Source organism: Manacus candei, unplaced genomic scaffold, assembly GCF_025592945.1.
Source record: "Manacus candei isolate 608988 ecotype Guabito, Panama unplaced genomic scaffold, ASM2559294v1 h1tg000028l, whole genome shotgun sequence".
NCBI classification, from domain to species: Eukaryota; Metazoa; Chordata; class Aves; order Passeriformes; family Pipridae; genus Manacus; species Manacus candei.
The window spans coordinates 9,581,950-9,599,681 of NW_026138076.1; the positions used below are offsets into that span (position 1 = coordinate 9,581,950).

The following is a 17,732-nucleotide window of genomic DNA, read 5'->3' on the forward strand; positions in this document are numbered from 1 at the left end:
CGCGCATGCGCAGCGCGCCCCAGCGGCGCCGCGCGCAGTTCCGGGTCAGGGCGGCCATGGAGGCCGGGCAGGGCCCGGGGCCCGGCGGTGACGCGGCCCAGGTAACCGCGCTGCTCGGCCGCGCTGTGCTGGGGACACCTCTCCGGGCTGGCGGTGTTCCTGCTGGGGTAACGCGGGGGGCTCGGGGCCGGGCTCGGGGCCGGAGAGCGGGGTTTCCTGTCAGCCGCTCGGCCGCCCCTGCCCTGAGCTTCTCGCAGGCACGGTGCCCTTGAGGCCTCAGGGGCCGGGCAGGGGGTCCCGGCAGGAGGTGAGGAGGTGTTCGTGTCTGAACATGAGCCAGCAGTGTGCCCAGGTGGCCAAGAAGGCCAGTGGCATCCTGGTTTGTGTCAGGAATAGTGCAGCTAGCAGGAGCAGGGCAGTGACCATCCCCGTGTACTCGGTTCTGGTGAGGCCGCACCTGGAGTGCTGTGTCCAGTTCTAAGCCCGTCACTTCAACGACATCGAGGTGTTGCAGCGTGTCGGGAGAAGGGCAATGAAGCTGGTGAGGGTCTGGAGCAGAACTCCTGTGAGAAGCGGCTGAGCGAGCTGGGGTTGTTTAGGCTGGAGAAGAGGAGGCTCAGGGGAGATCTTATCACTCCTACAACAAAAGAAGTTGTGGCAAAGTGGGGCTTGGCCACCTCTCCCAGGCAGCTAGTGACAGGACAAGAGGAAATAGCATCAAGCTGTGTCAGGAGAGGTTTAGGTTGTACATCAAGAAGAATTTCTTCACAGAAAGGGTTATTGGACATTGGAATCGGTTGCCCAGGGAGGTGGCTGAGTCACCATCCCTGGAGGTGTTTAAGGAAGGACTGGACGGGGCACTTGGTGCCATGGTGGAATTGACATGCTGGTGTTCAGTCTTAGGTTGAACTCAGTGATCTCAGAGGTCTTTTCCAACCTAATTGACCTGTGATTCTGTGTTGCCCCGGTGCCATTGGCCTGCTCACAGTTCTCCCGGCTAGCTGGTGGTCTGGAAGCGTGCCTGGCTGCACGGCTCTCACGGTGGGAGAGGGTCACACACCTCCAGCACAAACCTTTCACATGCTGGGGAAACAGCTGGTCGGCTCTCACTGGATACATACGTGGGAACCAACAACATGTGTTATGTCACTGAAACCCTGAGGAGTACTTAAAGAAGGCACTTCCTGACCTGTCAGATTTCATCTGTTTGGAAGGCTGGTTGCAGGGACCAACACAGGCTTTTCTGGAGAAAAAGGAGTGAGCTGAGTTGGGATCTGACTATGCACAAAGTATTTTCTGCTCTCTCATATGGTTTGTAGAAGCGCTGATTTTTTTAGTGATATATTTCATGTGACATTTATGGTCAAAAGCCACCAGTTCCTTACATATAGAAAGTGGGTGAAACTACAGAAACTGCAAGGTGTGAAAATTAGGCATTAAGTTTTTTTGATTGAAAAATCCCCCCAAACCGTTCCTTTACTCATTCTTTTCTAATTTATTTCTTCAATGAAAGAGGGAAGTACCCAAGCCTTATGTGCCGACAGAGGAGGAAAGAAGACTCCTCAAGGAATGTGCTGAAGAGAGTGCCCGCTATAGAGGTAAGTTCAGTTTTTTGGTAAACTCGTTTGCTTTTCTTCTACCCTTACCTCTTGCTGTTATCTGAGGCAGTAAGGAAGGCCTGGGTCAATATCACAATGATCCATTAACAAGCTTCATATGGTCTAAAACTGCATCCCAGTAAATGCTGATCCATGTAGTGTTTACCTTTATAAAGAGTTTCCAGGCCAGAGTTTTGTGAAAGGTGCAGCATAATTTCTAAGTTTTATTCTTGACAACAAGATCTCTTCATATTTTAAGTTAAAGTGCTTATTGAAAGTCTGAAAATAGATCTAATTAATGAATCTCTTGTTTATTTATGTTTCTGATTTTTTTTGTTATTTCTACATTTTTATTTTCAATTTTTATTGTTATTTTTAGCATGCAAGAATAAAACAGTTTAACTTCTAACCATTGCTTTCCATCTTTATGAAGAGTTGTGAAGAGAACAACAAGTAGTCATTCAGCTCAACTTTTGGAGAAAATTTCTGTGTCTCTGAAAAGCCGACGTTTGGGCATAATTTCTGTTGTCCGTGGCACAGTTGGTTTTTGTACACTTGGTCACACGGTTTGAACAAGCCTTCCGATGCCATTGTTACCTGCTGGTTTATTGACACTAATAGACTACTCCTGATAGGTGGCTTGACAGAAACCAGGACAGGTGAAGAATTTAGCAGCTGATTTGCTAAATTTAGCACACTGGGGTTCTGATTTCTCCTGGAAGTCAGTACTTTCAGAGGCATCTTCTATGGCACTGTGATTTTGAATTAATGAATCAGATATATGCTTTGTCCTTCTCCATTGTTTTGGCATTCTCCTCTTCCACTTTTGTCCAAATACTTGGAAACCTTCAGCATGTTTGCTAAAATGTAGCCATTTTCTGTATATTTTTGTAAGTGAAAAGAGCCATGTTCATTAGTGGAATGATCACGATTGGTTATGGCTTATTGATAATCTCTCTTCTGGAAGACAAAGAGGAGAGGGAGCTGTTTGCTGTTCCTGAGGTGTTCAGCTGCTTGGCAGTGTAACTCATTGCCCTGTGAGTCTTTGCACAGTCAGTGGGAAACAACATGAAGGTCCTGTTGAGAAGCCCTAACTTAGTTTCTTGAGTCATTTCTCTTTAGGCAGTTACAACAGAAACTGAGAATTTTTGGAGGGGGTGGGAGGGAGGGAGTGTGCACTGTGCTGTTATCTCACTGGGCTAGCCTGAAGCCCATCACTGTTTTGTAGGCCTCCTGTCTTTGTTTCTGTAGATTGTTGTATTGGCTATATTAAATACCTATTGCTTGAACTTCCCTTTGCAAGAGGTATGAGCTGTCTATGATTGCCTTGAAATCCTCACTTTGTAGTGTATCAGTTTTTGTTATTCACTGATGTTACTATAAATTTGTGTATTTTCAGTTTGTTTATTCAAATTTCAAGCTGTAGCAAATTTTTACCCATTCTTACAAACCCTCTGTGTTTTGGCATCGTTTCTATTGGCAGATTCTGTTGGCAGTCATTTCATACTCCAGTCTAATACATATATATATATAATATATATGTATCTAGTAATGCTATACTGGAGTAACTAAATTTTAATCACAATATCATATGATATAAATTCTAACACTGTTGAAAATTCACACTACAATCTACAACTTTATCTTTTGCACTTTTAACCTCGCTGACAAAATCAAATCATATCGATACAACTTTTTCCACATAAAACCATTTTGATTAGGGTACATTATATTCCTGTCCTTATTTGCTATTGATATTTTCTGCCTTCCATTATTTTCCCTAGGTTTATTTTGTTCCTGAAGCAGAAAATTACTCCTTGTCCATAGCAGTAAAAAGCATTCATATTTTTTAATTTATAAAGCTTGTTTTGTTGGTTCTTTTTCCTTACAGTTGAGTATTCATATTAATTTTTATGTATAATAAATTTTCATTTAGCTATTATTCTTTTAATTTCCAGTTACCATTTCAGGTCACTTATATGCACACATACTAGTGGCTGTTTCCAAGTGTTTAACCTGTCTTTGGTGTCCAGAATATTTGTGTTGGGCCTATAAATCATTTCAGACTTATAAGAATTAGGCTGAAGTCCTCTGTAATAAATTCTTTTGAATATATTTTTCTTAACACACCCTCCCTCCCCTTGTTTGTTTTTTAATTTTACAGTTCAGCTTCAACTCTGTACTGTCATTCTATATCTCAGAAAATCTAGAACCCTAAATTTTGGAAAAATCTAGGTCTGGAATCTCTAAAAGCATGAGATTTTTAATCTCTAATAGATTGGAAGATTTTATTTTCTGGTTTTGAAGTGTTGCTCTAATCTTGCCTTAAGCCAAAGAGCCAATACTTTTTCTTAAAAGTGACATCCAGTCACATTTACCCTGAAATGCTGGTTGGACTCCTTGCCTAGTTTAGACTTTCAGAATTTATGAGGGAATAAACTGTTTATTTGCAAAGCATATTTTAATACTGTGACAAATATCATTTATCTTCAGGTATGAACTTAATTAGCAAATTGTGTGCATCAAAATACTATAAACATCTAGTGCTGTTGCCAAAATTTCTCTCCTAGGTAACTTCTACATTTTCAGACTTGCATAAAATTAAATTTCATTATGGCATATCTAAATCTTTTATGTAGTTAACTTTAGTCTTCTGTCATGTTTGTTATTTCATTGTTCCTGTATCTTGTGTAGGGGTAGTGATCTTTATGAATAGTTGCAAAGTTAATTTTCATGATATAATAATTATCATTCTTGAAATAAGCATTCCTTTTGTTTCTTGCGATCTGCAAATGCTTCTTGCCACCTAAAGTCTTTCCATATGATAAAATTGACATAAACTGTTAAGCTGATTGTGATAGGCAGTGATGGTCTTCAATATTTATTGTCTTCTCTGCATTCCTGGCCCTAACCCCAAGTTGTATAGTTTGACCCATAAGCTACAGAAAAAACTGCCCTGTTTGCTGGTGAATAAAACATGTTACTTAATTTTAATCAATTTCATTTATAGCTCTATAAGAGTTAAACTTTTTCCAAAGTTCTTATGTTAAAACAGTGTCAAGACTTTCGGTTATCAAAAAATTTTAGGGGCACTGGCCTCTATGCCTTCTGTCCTGAAGAACTGTGTATGCCTCTCTAGAGTTCTGCATGTTGATGCTATAGGAGTTGTAGCTAGACCTGGAGTCTTATCTGTAGAGCTTTATCCCATCTGACACTGGCTTTTGTATTTTAGAAAGTATGAAGTCTAATGCTGACAGGATGACTCATTAACCAGAACCAGATAATTTGTAGTAGGTCTTAAAAACTGGAGTTGAGAGTGTTTGATAATTTATATACAATTTGTTAATTATATATATCCTTATATTCTTATACAAATGAGCTTAGTAAGTAAGGCATAGCAACTGTCATTTTATTGCGTATTTTGTTAAATGTGACTGAAAATACTGAAAATCATATTTTAAGCAACTTCTTTTCTTCTTCACAGCTTTTCCTTTGGCTGCAGTAAGCATGCTTGGTACTAGTTTCTTAATTAGAAAAGGTAAAGTGTAAAAATACTTTGGTTTTGTTTGGATTTGCTCAGGTAAAATATATTTTTGCTGTTAGTGAAGTTACTATGATAATATAATGTCTAATCTACTTGTAACTAAAAGAAGTTCAGACTGTGCAGCTACATGATTTGAAGTTCCTCAAACTAAAGAAGGAGCTGAACTTAAAATGAAGATCATGTGCATTTTATGCTGTGTGACAAATGCATTATCTCACTGATTATGAAACAATATGTTCTACAGTGTGTAATAACACTATGATTAAATATGATTAAAGGGATAATTCTTAGATTTGTTACTTTTATGGGGAATTCAGATGTTAGGGGGTTTTTATTTTTCTTTAAATGTAAAAGAGTAACCTGCTACCTACAAACATAGCTACAGAGTAACTTACACACATAACTACGGTTGAAGTTTTTCAGCTTGATTCTTAATTCTGATTGCTAATTACTTTCATTCTCATTTTCAGGTGTTCTAAGAGATAGCTCAAGATTTGGCTCTTTTATGAAAGTTGCATGTAAGTAAAAGCTACATATAAATTCAGCTTGTATTCATGCCCTATATTCTGAAGTCTTACATAGGTGTAATTCCCATGAGACCAGCTGGCTGATTACTGTGACTGCATTCTAGTAGAATCATAGAATATCTCAATTTGTTAGGGGCCCATAAGGACCACAGAGTCCCAACTCCTTGCTCCTCACAGGTCTACCTAAAACTAAACCATATGACTAAGAGTGTTGTCTAGATGCTCCTTGAACTCTTGACAGTCTTGGTGCTGTGACCACTTCCCCAGGGAGCCTGTTCCAGTGACTGACAACCCTCTCAGTGAAGAACCTTTTCCTAATGGCCAGTCCGAACTTCCCCTGATGCAGCCTCATACCTGTCACTGGTCACCAGACAGAGATCAGCACCTCCCCCTCCACTGCCTATCTTGAGGAAGTTGTAGATGTAGACTGTGATGAGGTCACCCCTCGTTCTTCTCTTCTCCAAGCTGAACAAACCAAATGAACTCAACTGCTCCTTCTAAGTCTGGTCCTTGAGACCTTTCACCATCTTGGTCACCCTCCTCTGGACATCTGCCTGATGCCCCCCTGGACATGGTTGGCCCTCCTGGCTGCCAAGGCTCTGCTGACTCGCTCAACTTTCCCTCAACCCAAACACCCAGTACTCTTTCTGCTAGGCTGCTTTCCAGAAGTGGGCCTGTGGGAACCTCATGAGATTCAGCAAGTCCAAGTGCAAGGTACTGCACCTGGGTCAGGGCAATCTCAGATGTAAGTACACACTGGGAGAAGAAGCCACTGAGAGCAGCCCTGCAGAGAAGGACTTGGGGGTTCTCATATATGAAAATCTGGACGTAAGCCAGCGGTGTGTGCTCACAGCCCAGAAGGCAAATGGCATCATAGGCTGCATCAAAAGAGGGGGGACCAGCAAGTGGAGGGAGGTGATTCTGCTCCTGTTCTGTGCTCTGGTAAGACCTGGAGTGCTGCATCCAGGTCTGAGGTCCTCAGCACAAGAGATGAACTTTTTAGAGTGGGTCCAGAGGAGGCCATGAAGGTGACCAGAGGGCTGGAACAGCTATGAAGACAGCTGAGAGAGCTGAGGAAAAGGGAAGGCTTCAGGGAGATCTCATTGAGGCCTTCCAGTACCAGGCTTATAAAAAAGAGGGACAGTGACATTTTACATGGACAGACAGTGATAGGACAGTGGCCAGTGATTTTAAACTAAAAGAGGAGAGATTTAGATTAGATGTTAGGAAGAAATTCTTTACTGAGGGTAGTCAGGCACTGGACAGGTTGCTCAGAGAAGTTGTGGATGCTGCTGGAAGTGTTGAAGGCCAGGTTGGATGGGGCCCTGAGCAACCTGGTCTAGTGAAGGGCATCCCTGCTCATGGCAGCAGGGTTGGAAGTGAATGATCTTTAAGGTCCCTTTGCAACCCAAGCCATTTTATGATTCCGTGATTTATTCACCGTCTTTGAATTTGTACTGTACCTTTTGTACAACTTTTGTTTATAAGCTTTGTATAAAATTGCTTGATAAATGTAGCGTAATCATATAAGATAAAAACATTGTAAATAGATACTGTACAAGCTTACTTTAAATTACATTGCCAGAATACACCCACCCCTCCCTTCCTAATTTGAAGGTCTTTTTTCTTGTATCTCACATGTCCCATTCAAGCTATTTTAATTACTTTTTTTTCCCCCTGGACATTATGTATGTACAATTGTAGGAAAACAGCAATTTCTTGTGAATGATTTTTGGATTAAGTATAATCAAAAATAAATTAATAAATTAACGTTTTCAATGTAATAGAGGACAGTAAAACAGGAAGTTGCCATCTTGCCAATCTGCTCAGATATAGCCAGTTTACTTCACTGGGAAGAGGGTAAACCCCATGATTTGTGGTGAAGGAAGTTTTGTTTAAGCAGATAAATGAATGTGAGAGACTAGAGCTCCCAGTTGTTTATGCTAAAGTCTGCTTACTTTCTCTGAACACCAAACAATGGTATAACACAAACATTTCTAATAAATAAAAGAGTTGCAACTTCCCTGATCACTCCTACACATTTCTTGTTAAGGGCCACAGTCCCCCTATTTAACAGAATTAATTTTTTGAAATAGGGGAAAAAATAAGGTGCAGCTGGACTAGCCAGGATGTTCTGCCTATAGGAATTACTATACTTTTCTCAGTAGTCTTCTAGGCACTCTGCCAATTTACTGAAAGTTCTAATTAGTCAAGGCTGATATACTACATTGATAACATCCCTTCAACATAGCACAGAGCTATTGGTCCTCTCTCTGACAAAAAAGGGGAAGATTCATATGTCCTTCATGTTAGTCTGCTCTGGGACCTGGCCTGTTTTATCCTTCTCTAATCAGCTTCTCTAAGATCTTGTCACAGTGAATGCAGAAGAAGCAGAGAACAACAATATCTGATTTACTGTGCTAACTTCAAAAATAGGATCATCTGGCTGTTAGTTCTGTAATAAGAGAAAGCAAATATTTTAGCCAATAATTACTTTGAGTAAAAGATCTTCCAGAGGGATGCTTCCACTTTTCTTGACTGGAAGGCCTCAAGAAAAGGAGACTTTCTCTTTGTAATTTATGCAAAAGATTAATCACCTTTACTGCTTAGCTTTATATTGCTAAGTATTTAGTATGAATTCTTCTTAAGCTGATTTAGCGGCTTGTAATTTTTCTCTTTGCACATATTTGTAGTATTTGAGGTGTGTTTTTTTTGTTTACCTGCTAAACAGCTAAACCCTTGTATTTCTCTTTTGTAAACTTCACTCACAGTTGTGGCTGTTTTTCTCTTTTCCCTTGGAAAAAGATTTTTAACCTCCTCTTGAAAATACAGACATTAGAACAGGAATCACAATTTCAGTACCAGTACAGCAGGCTAGGGTAAAATCCCCTTTTCTATTGATTCCCAGGTAATGTAATCCACAGTGTGAGAATCACAGATGATTAATGTTACTGGTAATTAACTGTGTCTTGACTTAAAGGTGATTGAAACTCTTTAGTCTTTATATGTAGGAAATACTCATTGCATATGAAAGAAGGTCTAGTCATTTTCTCCTACAAAATCAAGAAAACTGTTAATTGCCATAGAATCCTTCATAGTCCATTTGACCCACTCATAAAACTTGAAGGAGCCAGCTGATGCAAATCATAAGTTTTAAGCCCAGAAATAACTATCTTGATAATTTAGTCTTATGTCTGTGCAGCAGATGGAGATAGCTCAAGCACTAAATTGAAAGTGTTTGCCTGGTGGTTGCAAGGGTTCAGCTAATTCAGTTGTTTGCCCTCTGGCAGCCAAACTGTAGAATACTCTTCAGAAGATACTGGGCCTAAATGCTAAGCTTATTTAGACCTCTGTTCATACCAGTGAAAGCCTTTGCAAGATCTGACTGTTCTACTGGATTAAATTAGCAGAATTTACTACCTTTATTTATTCCTAACTGTTTTATCATCTTTGATAGTTAATTGTGACTTCTGGATCTTAGGAAAAAGTGATGCAATTATTTTTCTTTTTTTGTCACCTTTCATCAAGTACTAGCTGAAATCATCTGATGTTCATGCCGTGTCTAAATCATTGCTTTCTGTCTCTCTTCAGCTGTTGCATTTGGTTTTAGTACCCTTTGTCTGCAGAAGAAGCAGAGATGATTACTGCATGTTTTTGGTTCAGATCTAAACTGTTGAGGTTTTTTTCTTTCGTTCAAGATACTATATAATTTATTTGATATCATTATTTTTAAATTATGATGAATATTATGATATGGCATATAAATCCATCTTTTTTTCTTTTTAAAAAGTTGCTGGAATGTGTGGATACCTGGCTGGAAAGATATCCTACTTGCCAATCTGTAGTGAGAAATTTAAGAAACTGAAGGATTCTCCCATAGGAGATGTTCTACGACAAGCTCAGAGACATAGTTCACCTAAGTAAGAATTTAATTCTCTTTTAAATCTAAAACTTATTCTTGAATAGGGCGTTTTAAACATTAACAGATCAAGACTAGATTTGCAGCTTTCAAAGACTTCTGGAGCTGCACCTTCCCTCATTTCCCATTATCCCAGATCTACCACTTTCAGGAAACTGTATCTGTATCAGTTGGCAAGCTATAAAACATGCATTTTGAGCTCTCTGCATACAACCAATCATTTTGAGGAGTAGAAAAATGAACATTTTACTTAGCACACTATATTCCTTGTAAATTAAGAGTTTTTCCCATGTGGAATTTACTCACAGTAGTGTGACAGCACAAATTGCCTCCTTAGTTCAGAAGTAAACTAAGTTAACTGAAATAAAATAGTGTTACATTCTGGCAGTTTTTCCCATAGTTCAGTTGGATTAAAGTAGGAAAAGGATGGAAATGATTTCAGTGTTTATCAAAGGAAAGAACTCAGTAAACAATATCAGTGCAGGAAGAAGCATGGTGGTCAAACCTTCTGCTGTTTGTTTAAATCCTTTACATCTGTAACAGCATTATGCTGTACATATGAGAAACTCATCAGGTTCTTAAAACTATTTCCTGTTTTCTTCCAGAATGTTTTCTACCTCAACTGGTTTTTAATTGCAAGCTGCTTTCAGAATATCTCAATTAAACCCTTGATTCAAAACTGGGCGAATAGTGTTTGGATAGTGAGTAGTGGTCCTCCTATGTATGTGCTAAGATTTGTTAAATGTTTATAAAGGATTTGATTAAATTCTTAAAAACTTTATAAATTCACATTTATGACAGTTTTTATTTTGTCTGCAAGGTTTACCTTTATTCTGAAATATTTATGGTTTTATGACCCCAAACATAATTTTAGGAATTACCTCTTCATATGTTTACTGTGTAGAATCAGCTGAATTGGAACTGGACTTGTTCCCTCACCCCCCTCCAGTTCCTAATATGAAATTGTCATGATTATTAACTGTGTTTACTCTATGTGAGAACTTGTTTAAGTGCCATCTGCTGCACCAATAAGTCCCTTCAACCTTAAACAGCCCATGCCATTTTATTTCCTAAGTAATAAATTCCTTTTTCTTGGTTGAATGATTAATTCAAATTCATACCAATTGCATTATTATCCTTACACGCTACCCTTATAAAGTAGCAACAGAAATCATTACACTTTCATGGTCATTATATATCTACTAATTAATATATTTTGGTAATTTGATTTGCAGCTAAAAATTGGTAGGGAGTTAAAAGATTAGGTAGGTTTTTAAACCTGTCTTTTCATATATTTTAGAAACATAATTGAGGCAGTAAAATGGCTTTGCTCCTTATGGTTATTGTGAGAATAAAACAAACACTAATTGCAAACGTTTTTCACAGGAAGCTAAGCAGAAATTAAAAGATAAATAAATACTCCAGAGATGTTCCAGTGGCACCAAGTGGTGGCATTCTTGATAGAGGGACATGGTGTGTACTGGTTGCAGGGCCATACCATGAGTATAGCAAATGCTTTAAAATATCTGCCACCAGTTTCCAGACTATTCTTTATATGATTTTACCTTTCTCTCCCAAGAGAAAATTCATTAGTGTTTCTGCAGAATTCAGCATCTTCATAAACTTTCATAATTTAATTTCCCCAAGATAGCTGTTCATTCTCCTTCTGTTTGATACTGAAGCAGCTTCTAGTGATGACAAGTTTTAAATTGCAAATTCTTCCTAAAAGGCCTTTAGTTCATACTAGCACTAATTACATGGGCACACCCTGTACTATTTGTGTCTGATAAGGGTTTTTTGTCTGAAGAGTCCTTGGGGGAAGGGATTGTCATTTTAGTCTTGTAAAGTGCAACATGCTTAATCTCTTTTCTCTCCTGTTCTGGAGATTTTCAGGTATGAGTTAAGATTCTGTGAGGAAGGGGAGAGTGTTGGGGAAGGAACTATAGAGATCTTTGCAATGTAAAGGAAAACACCCAAAACATCCCAAACTTTTTTTAAGATGATGATTCAGTTGGAAACTAAACCATTTAAAATAAAAGAGTATTTTCTTGAACTGCATGTATTGTTACTCTTCTAGTTCTGTTTTTAACCTTAGTATTTTTGTATTTAATATTTAATTGTATTCTTTTCCAGCCGTTCCAGTCGGAAATCTGAATTTTCAGACTTACCTTCTCAGTCATTTACTGAATCTTCTTCTCCAAGACCTGGATTTGCACCTTCTTCGAGCTATTCAGATGATTATAGCTCGACAGATAGAGGCCTCTCAAGTTACGAACCTATTCCATTCAGTGCTTCCCTGAATGAATCTTCACCTACAGGAATTACTGATTACACTGTTGAAGGTGAGTTTTGTGTTAATGTTTAGCAGTTTGTACTACAAAGATTCTTGCCTTTCTTATAGGTACTGCTCTTACTAAACTATGTATTTTCATCCCATGCAAACATACATGGTACAATACAGTGGTTTTGAGTGAAAGATCCTGAAGTTACCAGAATTGTTTTTTACACAGAAGAGAACTGTATTATTTTGTGTAACTGTAAAATAAATTCAGAGTTTTTTCATGTTTTGTAGCTCTAATGGCAAGTAAAGATCTTGAATTAACTTACAAGGTGTAATCTGTTGTGGAACTAACCCTGCAAAAAACTCAGCCTGACTGGAAGTTTTTTTTGATTGAAAGAGGGGCGAATACACCATCCTTTGTACTGAATAAACACAGCCTGCCAATTCCTGTTGGCCCTTCTGAGGTGCCTGCAGTTCCACCAGCCGTAGCGCTGTAACTGGATACTGCTGTAACTCTGTGACATTAAACTATTTATTTTATTTTTTATAACGTGATAACATTTAAGTCTCCTGGGAATTGAATGGATATTGTGTTCTATCTGGCAACAGTCTGATTTTCTCACAGAGAACTAAAATGGTTTTCAAGTACCATACTGTACAGCTGTTCCCTTCCTTCCAGTATGAACTGTGGTCAGCTGTTGCAGGGGAAATGCAGGATTCTGAATTCAGGTGTCTCTGGTACACAGTGGAGGAAGTTACTGTCAAATGCAGACTTTTTTACTTTGGTTTGCATTTTGTCAACTCCTTTATCAAAAATGTTTTATTTCACATAAAAAGCACCTTTGTGCCACTTGATTATAATTATATGAAAGTATCAGATGTAAATGTGTCAAGGAAATTGTAATTGCACTTCATAAAAAATATCAATATTTGGTAAAAACCCTAATTATAGAACCAAGATTCTACGTTATAAATGTAGATAAAAGGATAAAAAGTTTATCAGGTGACAGATGATGGTTACTAATTCTTTGAAAGCAGAATTTAAAGCCTTAATGCAAACCCTCAAGCTTCACTCAGATTTCTTTTCAGAAATCATATACATATAAAATGTAATTATAATAAATTTTACATAAATTTTACATATAATAAATTTTACATATAATAAATTTTACATAAAGTGACCTGAACTATTTTGTCTGTCAACTACCACATGGATGTTAGAATTTCCATTGGATAAAATTAAGAAAATGAACTAACTTCAGTCTTTCAAAGCAGTTTGACAAAATTAAAAGGATAAAAGGAGCAGATTAACTAAAGACCATATACGTTCTCTTTTGTATTTAGAATTGCAGCTTCTTTTAATTTGGGATTGACCAGTAATGAACTGGTATTCTGAACACGTTGTAGCCAAATTTTGGTATGCTATGCCATATTTGGTATATTTATAAGTTTGTTTTCTTTTTAGAACCTGCTCCAATTCCAGAAGAAACTCGTAAGAAAAAAGGCATCACATATGAGGAATTAAGGAATAAACACAGAGAGACATATGACATAATGCAACCACCAAAGGCAGAAACTCCAAACAAGTTTTCACAGGAAAAACCAGCTAAGGAAGGTAATATACTGATTTACAGAAATACTTAGTAAAGTCAAATATTTGCCATAATGTTAAAAATGGTTGCAAATACAAGGCTTAATTCTGCATACAAGCAATTTATCTTTACAGTATCTTCAGGTATCTCATATGTGGTCTGTAGTTTCTTATTTCAAAATAATTATTTTTTTCAAAAATCCTGAACATCCAATAGCAAATTATAATTCTTTTTCTCTAAACATATTGCTTGGTTCCAGACTGAAAAGCTCATAACTTTTGCTTGATTGAGTATATCAAGTGACCTCTTTTAACAAAGAATTCTCTGAGCTCAGAGTTATACTGAAAAGTTTTAGCTATGGGAGGGGGGTGTGTTTTAGATAGCATTGTTCTCTCAAAATAGAGCACATGGTTGATGGTTTTGAAGGGGAGGGTATTTATTTTTATTAATTGTTTCATGTGGAATTAGTGGATTTCTATAGAGGCATTGTTTGTAGAGGTTCATTTTCTACATTAAAACCCAAAGGAAGGAAACAGTATTTGGCAGCAATATTGGGATTTGTTTTCACAGTGAAAAAGAAAACTTTACAGAGCAAAATAAGAATGCAATGTCCTGAAGAATAAGATGCCATTCAGAGAACTTTTTGACTCAATCAATTTCTTGAAAAGGATACACAGAAGCAATCCATAACTGCTCGCTCTAGAACTTTTTTGAATTTAATGTGGCATCTGTGAAAACAATTTTAGCAAGAGGAATGTTTTCCCATTTAACACACTGCTGGACTAGTCACCTTGAATTGTTTGGGTTTGTGTGCAGTGCACAGTCTTGGCAGCTATACTAAAACAAGACTTGTAGAAACAGCTGTCATCTCCTGTTAGGCATAACGAGTGGTAGTAAGTACATGAGAGTGTATTAAAGCAAAAGGTTCTGAAGCAGTAATAGTAAGCTTTGGAACAGTGTTGCTTAAGTGTCAGTCTATTTGATGTTGTGAATTACTTTCTCCAGATCATCTATCTTTGGACAGATCTGCAGTCTTGAATGAAAAATTATAAACAATTATTGTGTAATGATTTCAATCTGTTATTTCAAGGATAAAAGGCTTTTTCTCTTATCATGGGACTATGCCAAATAAGACATTGAAAAATTACTGAAGCTGTGGTTTTAGATTGCTTTTAAATTCCATCAGCTGACACTTTGTACATTTACACAATGGTTTTTTTTCAAGATACTTCTCCACAAATAGAAAGCCTAGAAATACCCCTTGAAAACGATACACAGAAATATGAAGCAGCATTCTGCAAACCTTGCTGTATTCCATGGCAAATGTTGTGGCTGTGAAAGGAGAATGTAAATTTGTTATTTTATTTTTAGTTATTTGAGGTCTATAAAATGTTGATCAAATAATGCATTCTGTCTGTTATATTTCTGTGTTCTGTTTGAAGGCTGTACTGGGGCTTTGAGAATAAAACCACTCTCAGTAGTGCATGAGATTTGTAAATAAACTTTTAAAACTATCTCTTTGTATTTTGAGGGAAAAAGAGTAAGGAGGAAATACAGAAATTCAGAAATGCTTTACTCGTGCAAGTACATTTAAATCTACAGTTCAGACATTACACTGATATTGCTAAGATCCAGTTTAGCTTCTTGTGTTGTGCTGGACATGTTACTTGCTGTGTGCCTGTTCATACTCTGAGTCACTTCTGCTTGGCTCATCCTCTTATCTTTGGTCCCTAGCAAATAGGAGACAGTGATTTCTGCCCTCCCTTGCAGGGACAGAGGGGAAACCAAACCATGTTTAAACCAGCTTTAAGCAATCTCTAACTTCCATCTGCCAGGGCCTTCTCCCTTCATTGTAGCTGTACAAATACGTGCATGTTCATAGTCATCTAGACTGGCCCATTTTCCAGGGAATGAGTGCAGCCTGTTCAGCTGCCATAGTTAATAGAAATGGAAATCAAATTGTACTTACAGAGAGCTTCTCATTGTGCCTCACTGCAGTATCAGTCACTCCAAAGAGATTTGTCAGGGTATTATGATCAGTTTGCTGATAACTCAGTGAGACAAGGGTCAGGCATTCTGCTCTATTCCATGGGTTCTGCTGCACATAATTAGTAATAAACAGTGAGCTTAGTAATTAATTTGCAAGTAGATTTATAAAGGGTTGCCTGACTAGTGTCAGCATTCCTACTGGATCGTATAGATCCATCCTTAACCTTTTCAGTGGTGGCAGTCACTTATGGACTGCTTTGCAGATCACTTTCCAGAGAGCCTATTTTCACTTTCTGGTCAGTTATGGGTGACATATTTCTGGACAAAGCCGTTAGACCAGCACCTTGTTTTTTTACTCTCTGACTCACTCCTATGCTAAAGGAAGCTGCCAAATAATAATGGCTGAGTAGTTTCCTAGTAGGGATTACTGATTTCTTTTTTTTGTCTTTGAACATGTTTTTAACTATCCTGAATCCATCCAACTGTACATGTAACTAGATTATGTAGCCTCATTATTTATTGTAACATTCCTTGCCTGTTTCCTCCAATTGTCTTTGTTTCATCCACATGTTACATTTGTTTAGAAGTAATTACAAATTCTATAGAGCAGGAATTAGCACAGTAGGCCTTCTGATTGAATATTAATTCATTGAGGAATAATGATTAACAAACTCCTCTCCCCATTTATTCAAAAGTAGCTTTAATTAGATGTATGTTATGCTGTGAGTGACACTCCCCCTACTCACCATTTCAAATGATAGTGCACTTCATCATACTTTTTGGCATTGTTTATATGATAAACTTTTGCAGTTAAACTGTCATATATGACTACTTTTTTTTCCTTTTCTTTAGTTAAAGTAAATAAATACGGAGATACCTGGGATGAGTAAGAGTCAAAAGAAGAAATGAAGAAAATTACCTCCTGTCTGCTAACTTGAACTTCATCTAGATTAGTCACAAGTATCACCACCTATGGTGTGTTCTGCCAGGCACAGCTATTAATAAATGAGGAGAAAATCCTGACTTGCCAGAAGATTTTAAAAAAGTATTTATGCTTAATTTTTTTTAATTTTGCATAAATGGCAAATGAGGCTACTGTGACATGTCATGACTACAAACCATTTCTGCTGTTGTTTAAGAATAAAAAGGGTAACCGAATGTATATGAATGTATAGCAAAAGGTAAAAATACATGTAAATAAATGCAATCACATGTATTGAGAAGGGAAGAATATCAGAGCCTTCTCAAATTTTCAAAACTTGCATTAAAAGTTACCTGTAGAACTCTCACTTTGTTTTGTGTGAAAGTGATATGCTGGAAACTTCAAATTGTTGTCATGCTTGGTTTGTCATGTCAGGAATAACACTGAACTGTCAGGAATAGCCCTTCAGGGGGGAAGGGCTGAGGAGCTGAGGCAGACACAGAAGTAACTGTACTTAATTTTTTCAAAACTGTTTCATGGTGCCAGATGTATTTTGAGACCGATGCAGTGACTTGCCCACAGTGGGTTTCTACAGGCACTCAGTTCCAAAGAAAATGATTGAATGAAACTGCAGGTATTTAAACTAGCTACATATAAGTGCAGAAGGCTGAACCTGACAAACTTTGGTAAAAGCTTGAACAATATTTTGACTTTTAATATCAGGCTCTATCTATTTAGCCTTATTTCTCAATTTGTGCATGTCATGACAAAACCCCCATGAGTTTGTGGAGAAAAGATCCCAATTAATGGAATATTGTGTTATAATGATCTGTAAGAAAAGAGTTACATTGGCAAAGCTATGAAGAGTATTTCCTGCTGTTTGCATCACCTGCTCTGTCTCAACCAAAATGTTGCCCTCGCTTATGGATTCTCATATGCTCGCCTGTGCAGTTTCTTCTCATAGCACTGTGTTTATTTCAGGGTTTTGGCTATAAGGGAGCAAAAACCATGAAGTTGATAGCATAAAAGCATTCCTGACATCCTTGTTGGAGCTGAAAAATAACTTGCCTAACAAGTTGAAAATTCTCAAAGACTTTATTGATTGAGTGGACTTGCAGAAGAATATCATAAATGAGAAGATAATGGGAGGGGGTACAGAGCAATCAGCTGAAGTGAGGAGGAAAATGGGGAGAAGAGGAGGATGCTTAAAGAGCTAAATACTACTTATAATAATCGAAACAGGGAGATTGCTTTCAGAAAAGCTGATCTTCTAAAAAAATGAATGTGCTAATCAGATGATGAAGTTGCGTCAGAAATTTACCTTTTAGAGAATGCTTCTCATGGCTGTGATGGGTGAACT

At 37.7% G+C, this 17,732-nt stretch overlaps 1 protein-coding gene across 1 annotated transcript; it reads left to right on the forward strand.

The window, feature by feature from the left end:
* The first annotated feature begins 15 nt into the window (after positions 1 to 15).
* OCIAD1 (OCIA domain containing 1) lies at positions 16 to 16,739 on the forward strand. Its single transcript, XM_051790103.1, has 8 exons — positions 16 to 101; positions 1,514 to 1,598; positions 5,083 to 5,136; positions 5,613 to 5,660; positions 9,460 to 9,589; positions 11,722 to 11,930; positions 13,335 to 13,484; positions 16,303 to 16,739. Exons 1-8 carry the CDS (start codon positions 57 to 59, stop codon positions 16,338 to 16,340), a joined length of 759 nt encoding a protein of 252 aa, XP_051646063.1. The 5' UTR covers positions 16 to 56; the 3' UTR covers positions 16,341 to 16,739.
* The last annotated feature ends 993 nt before the right edge of the window (positions 16,740 to 17,732 follow it).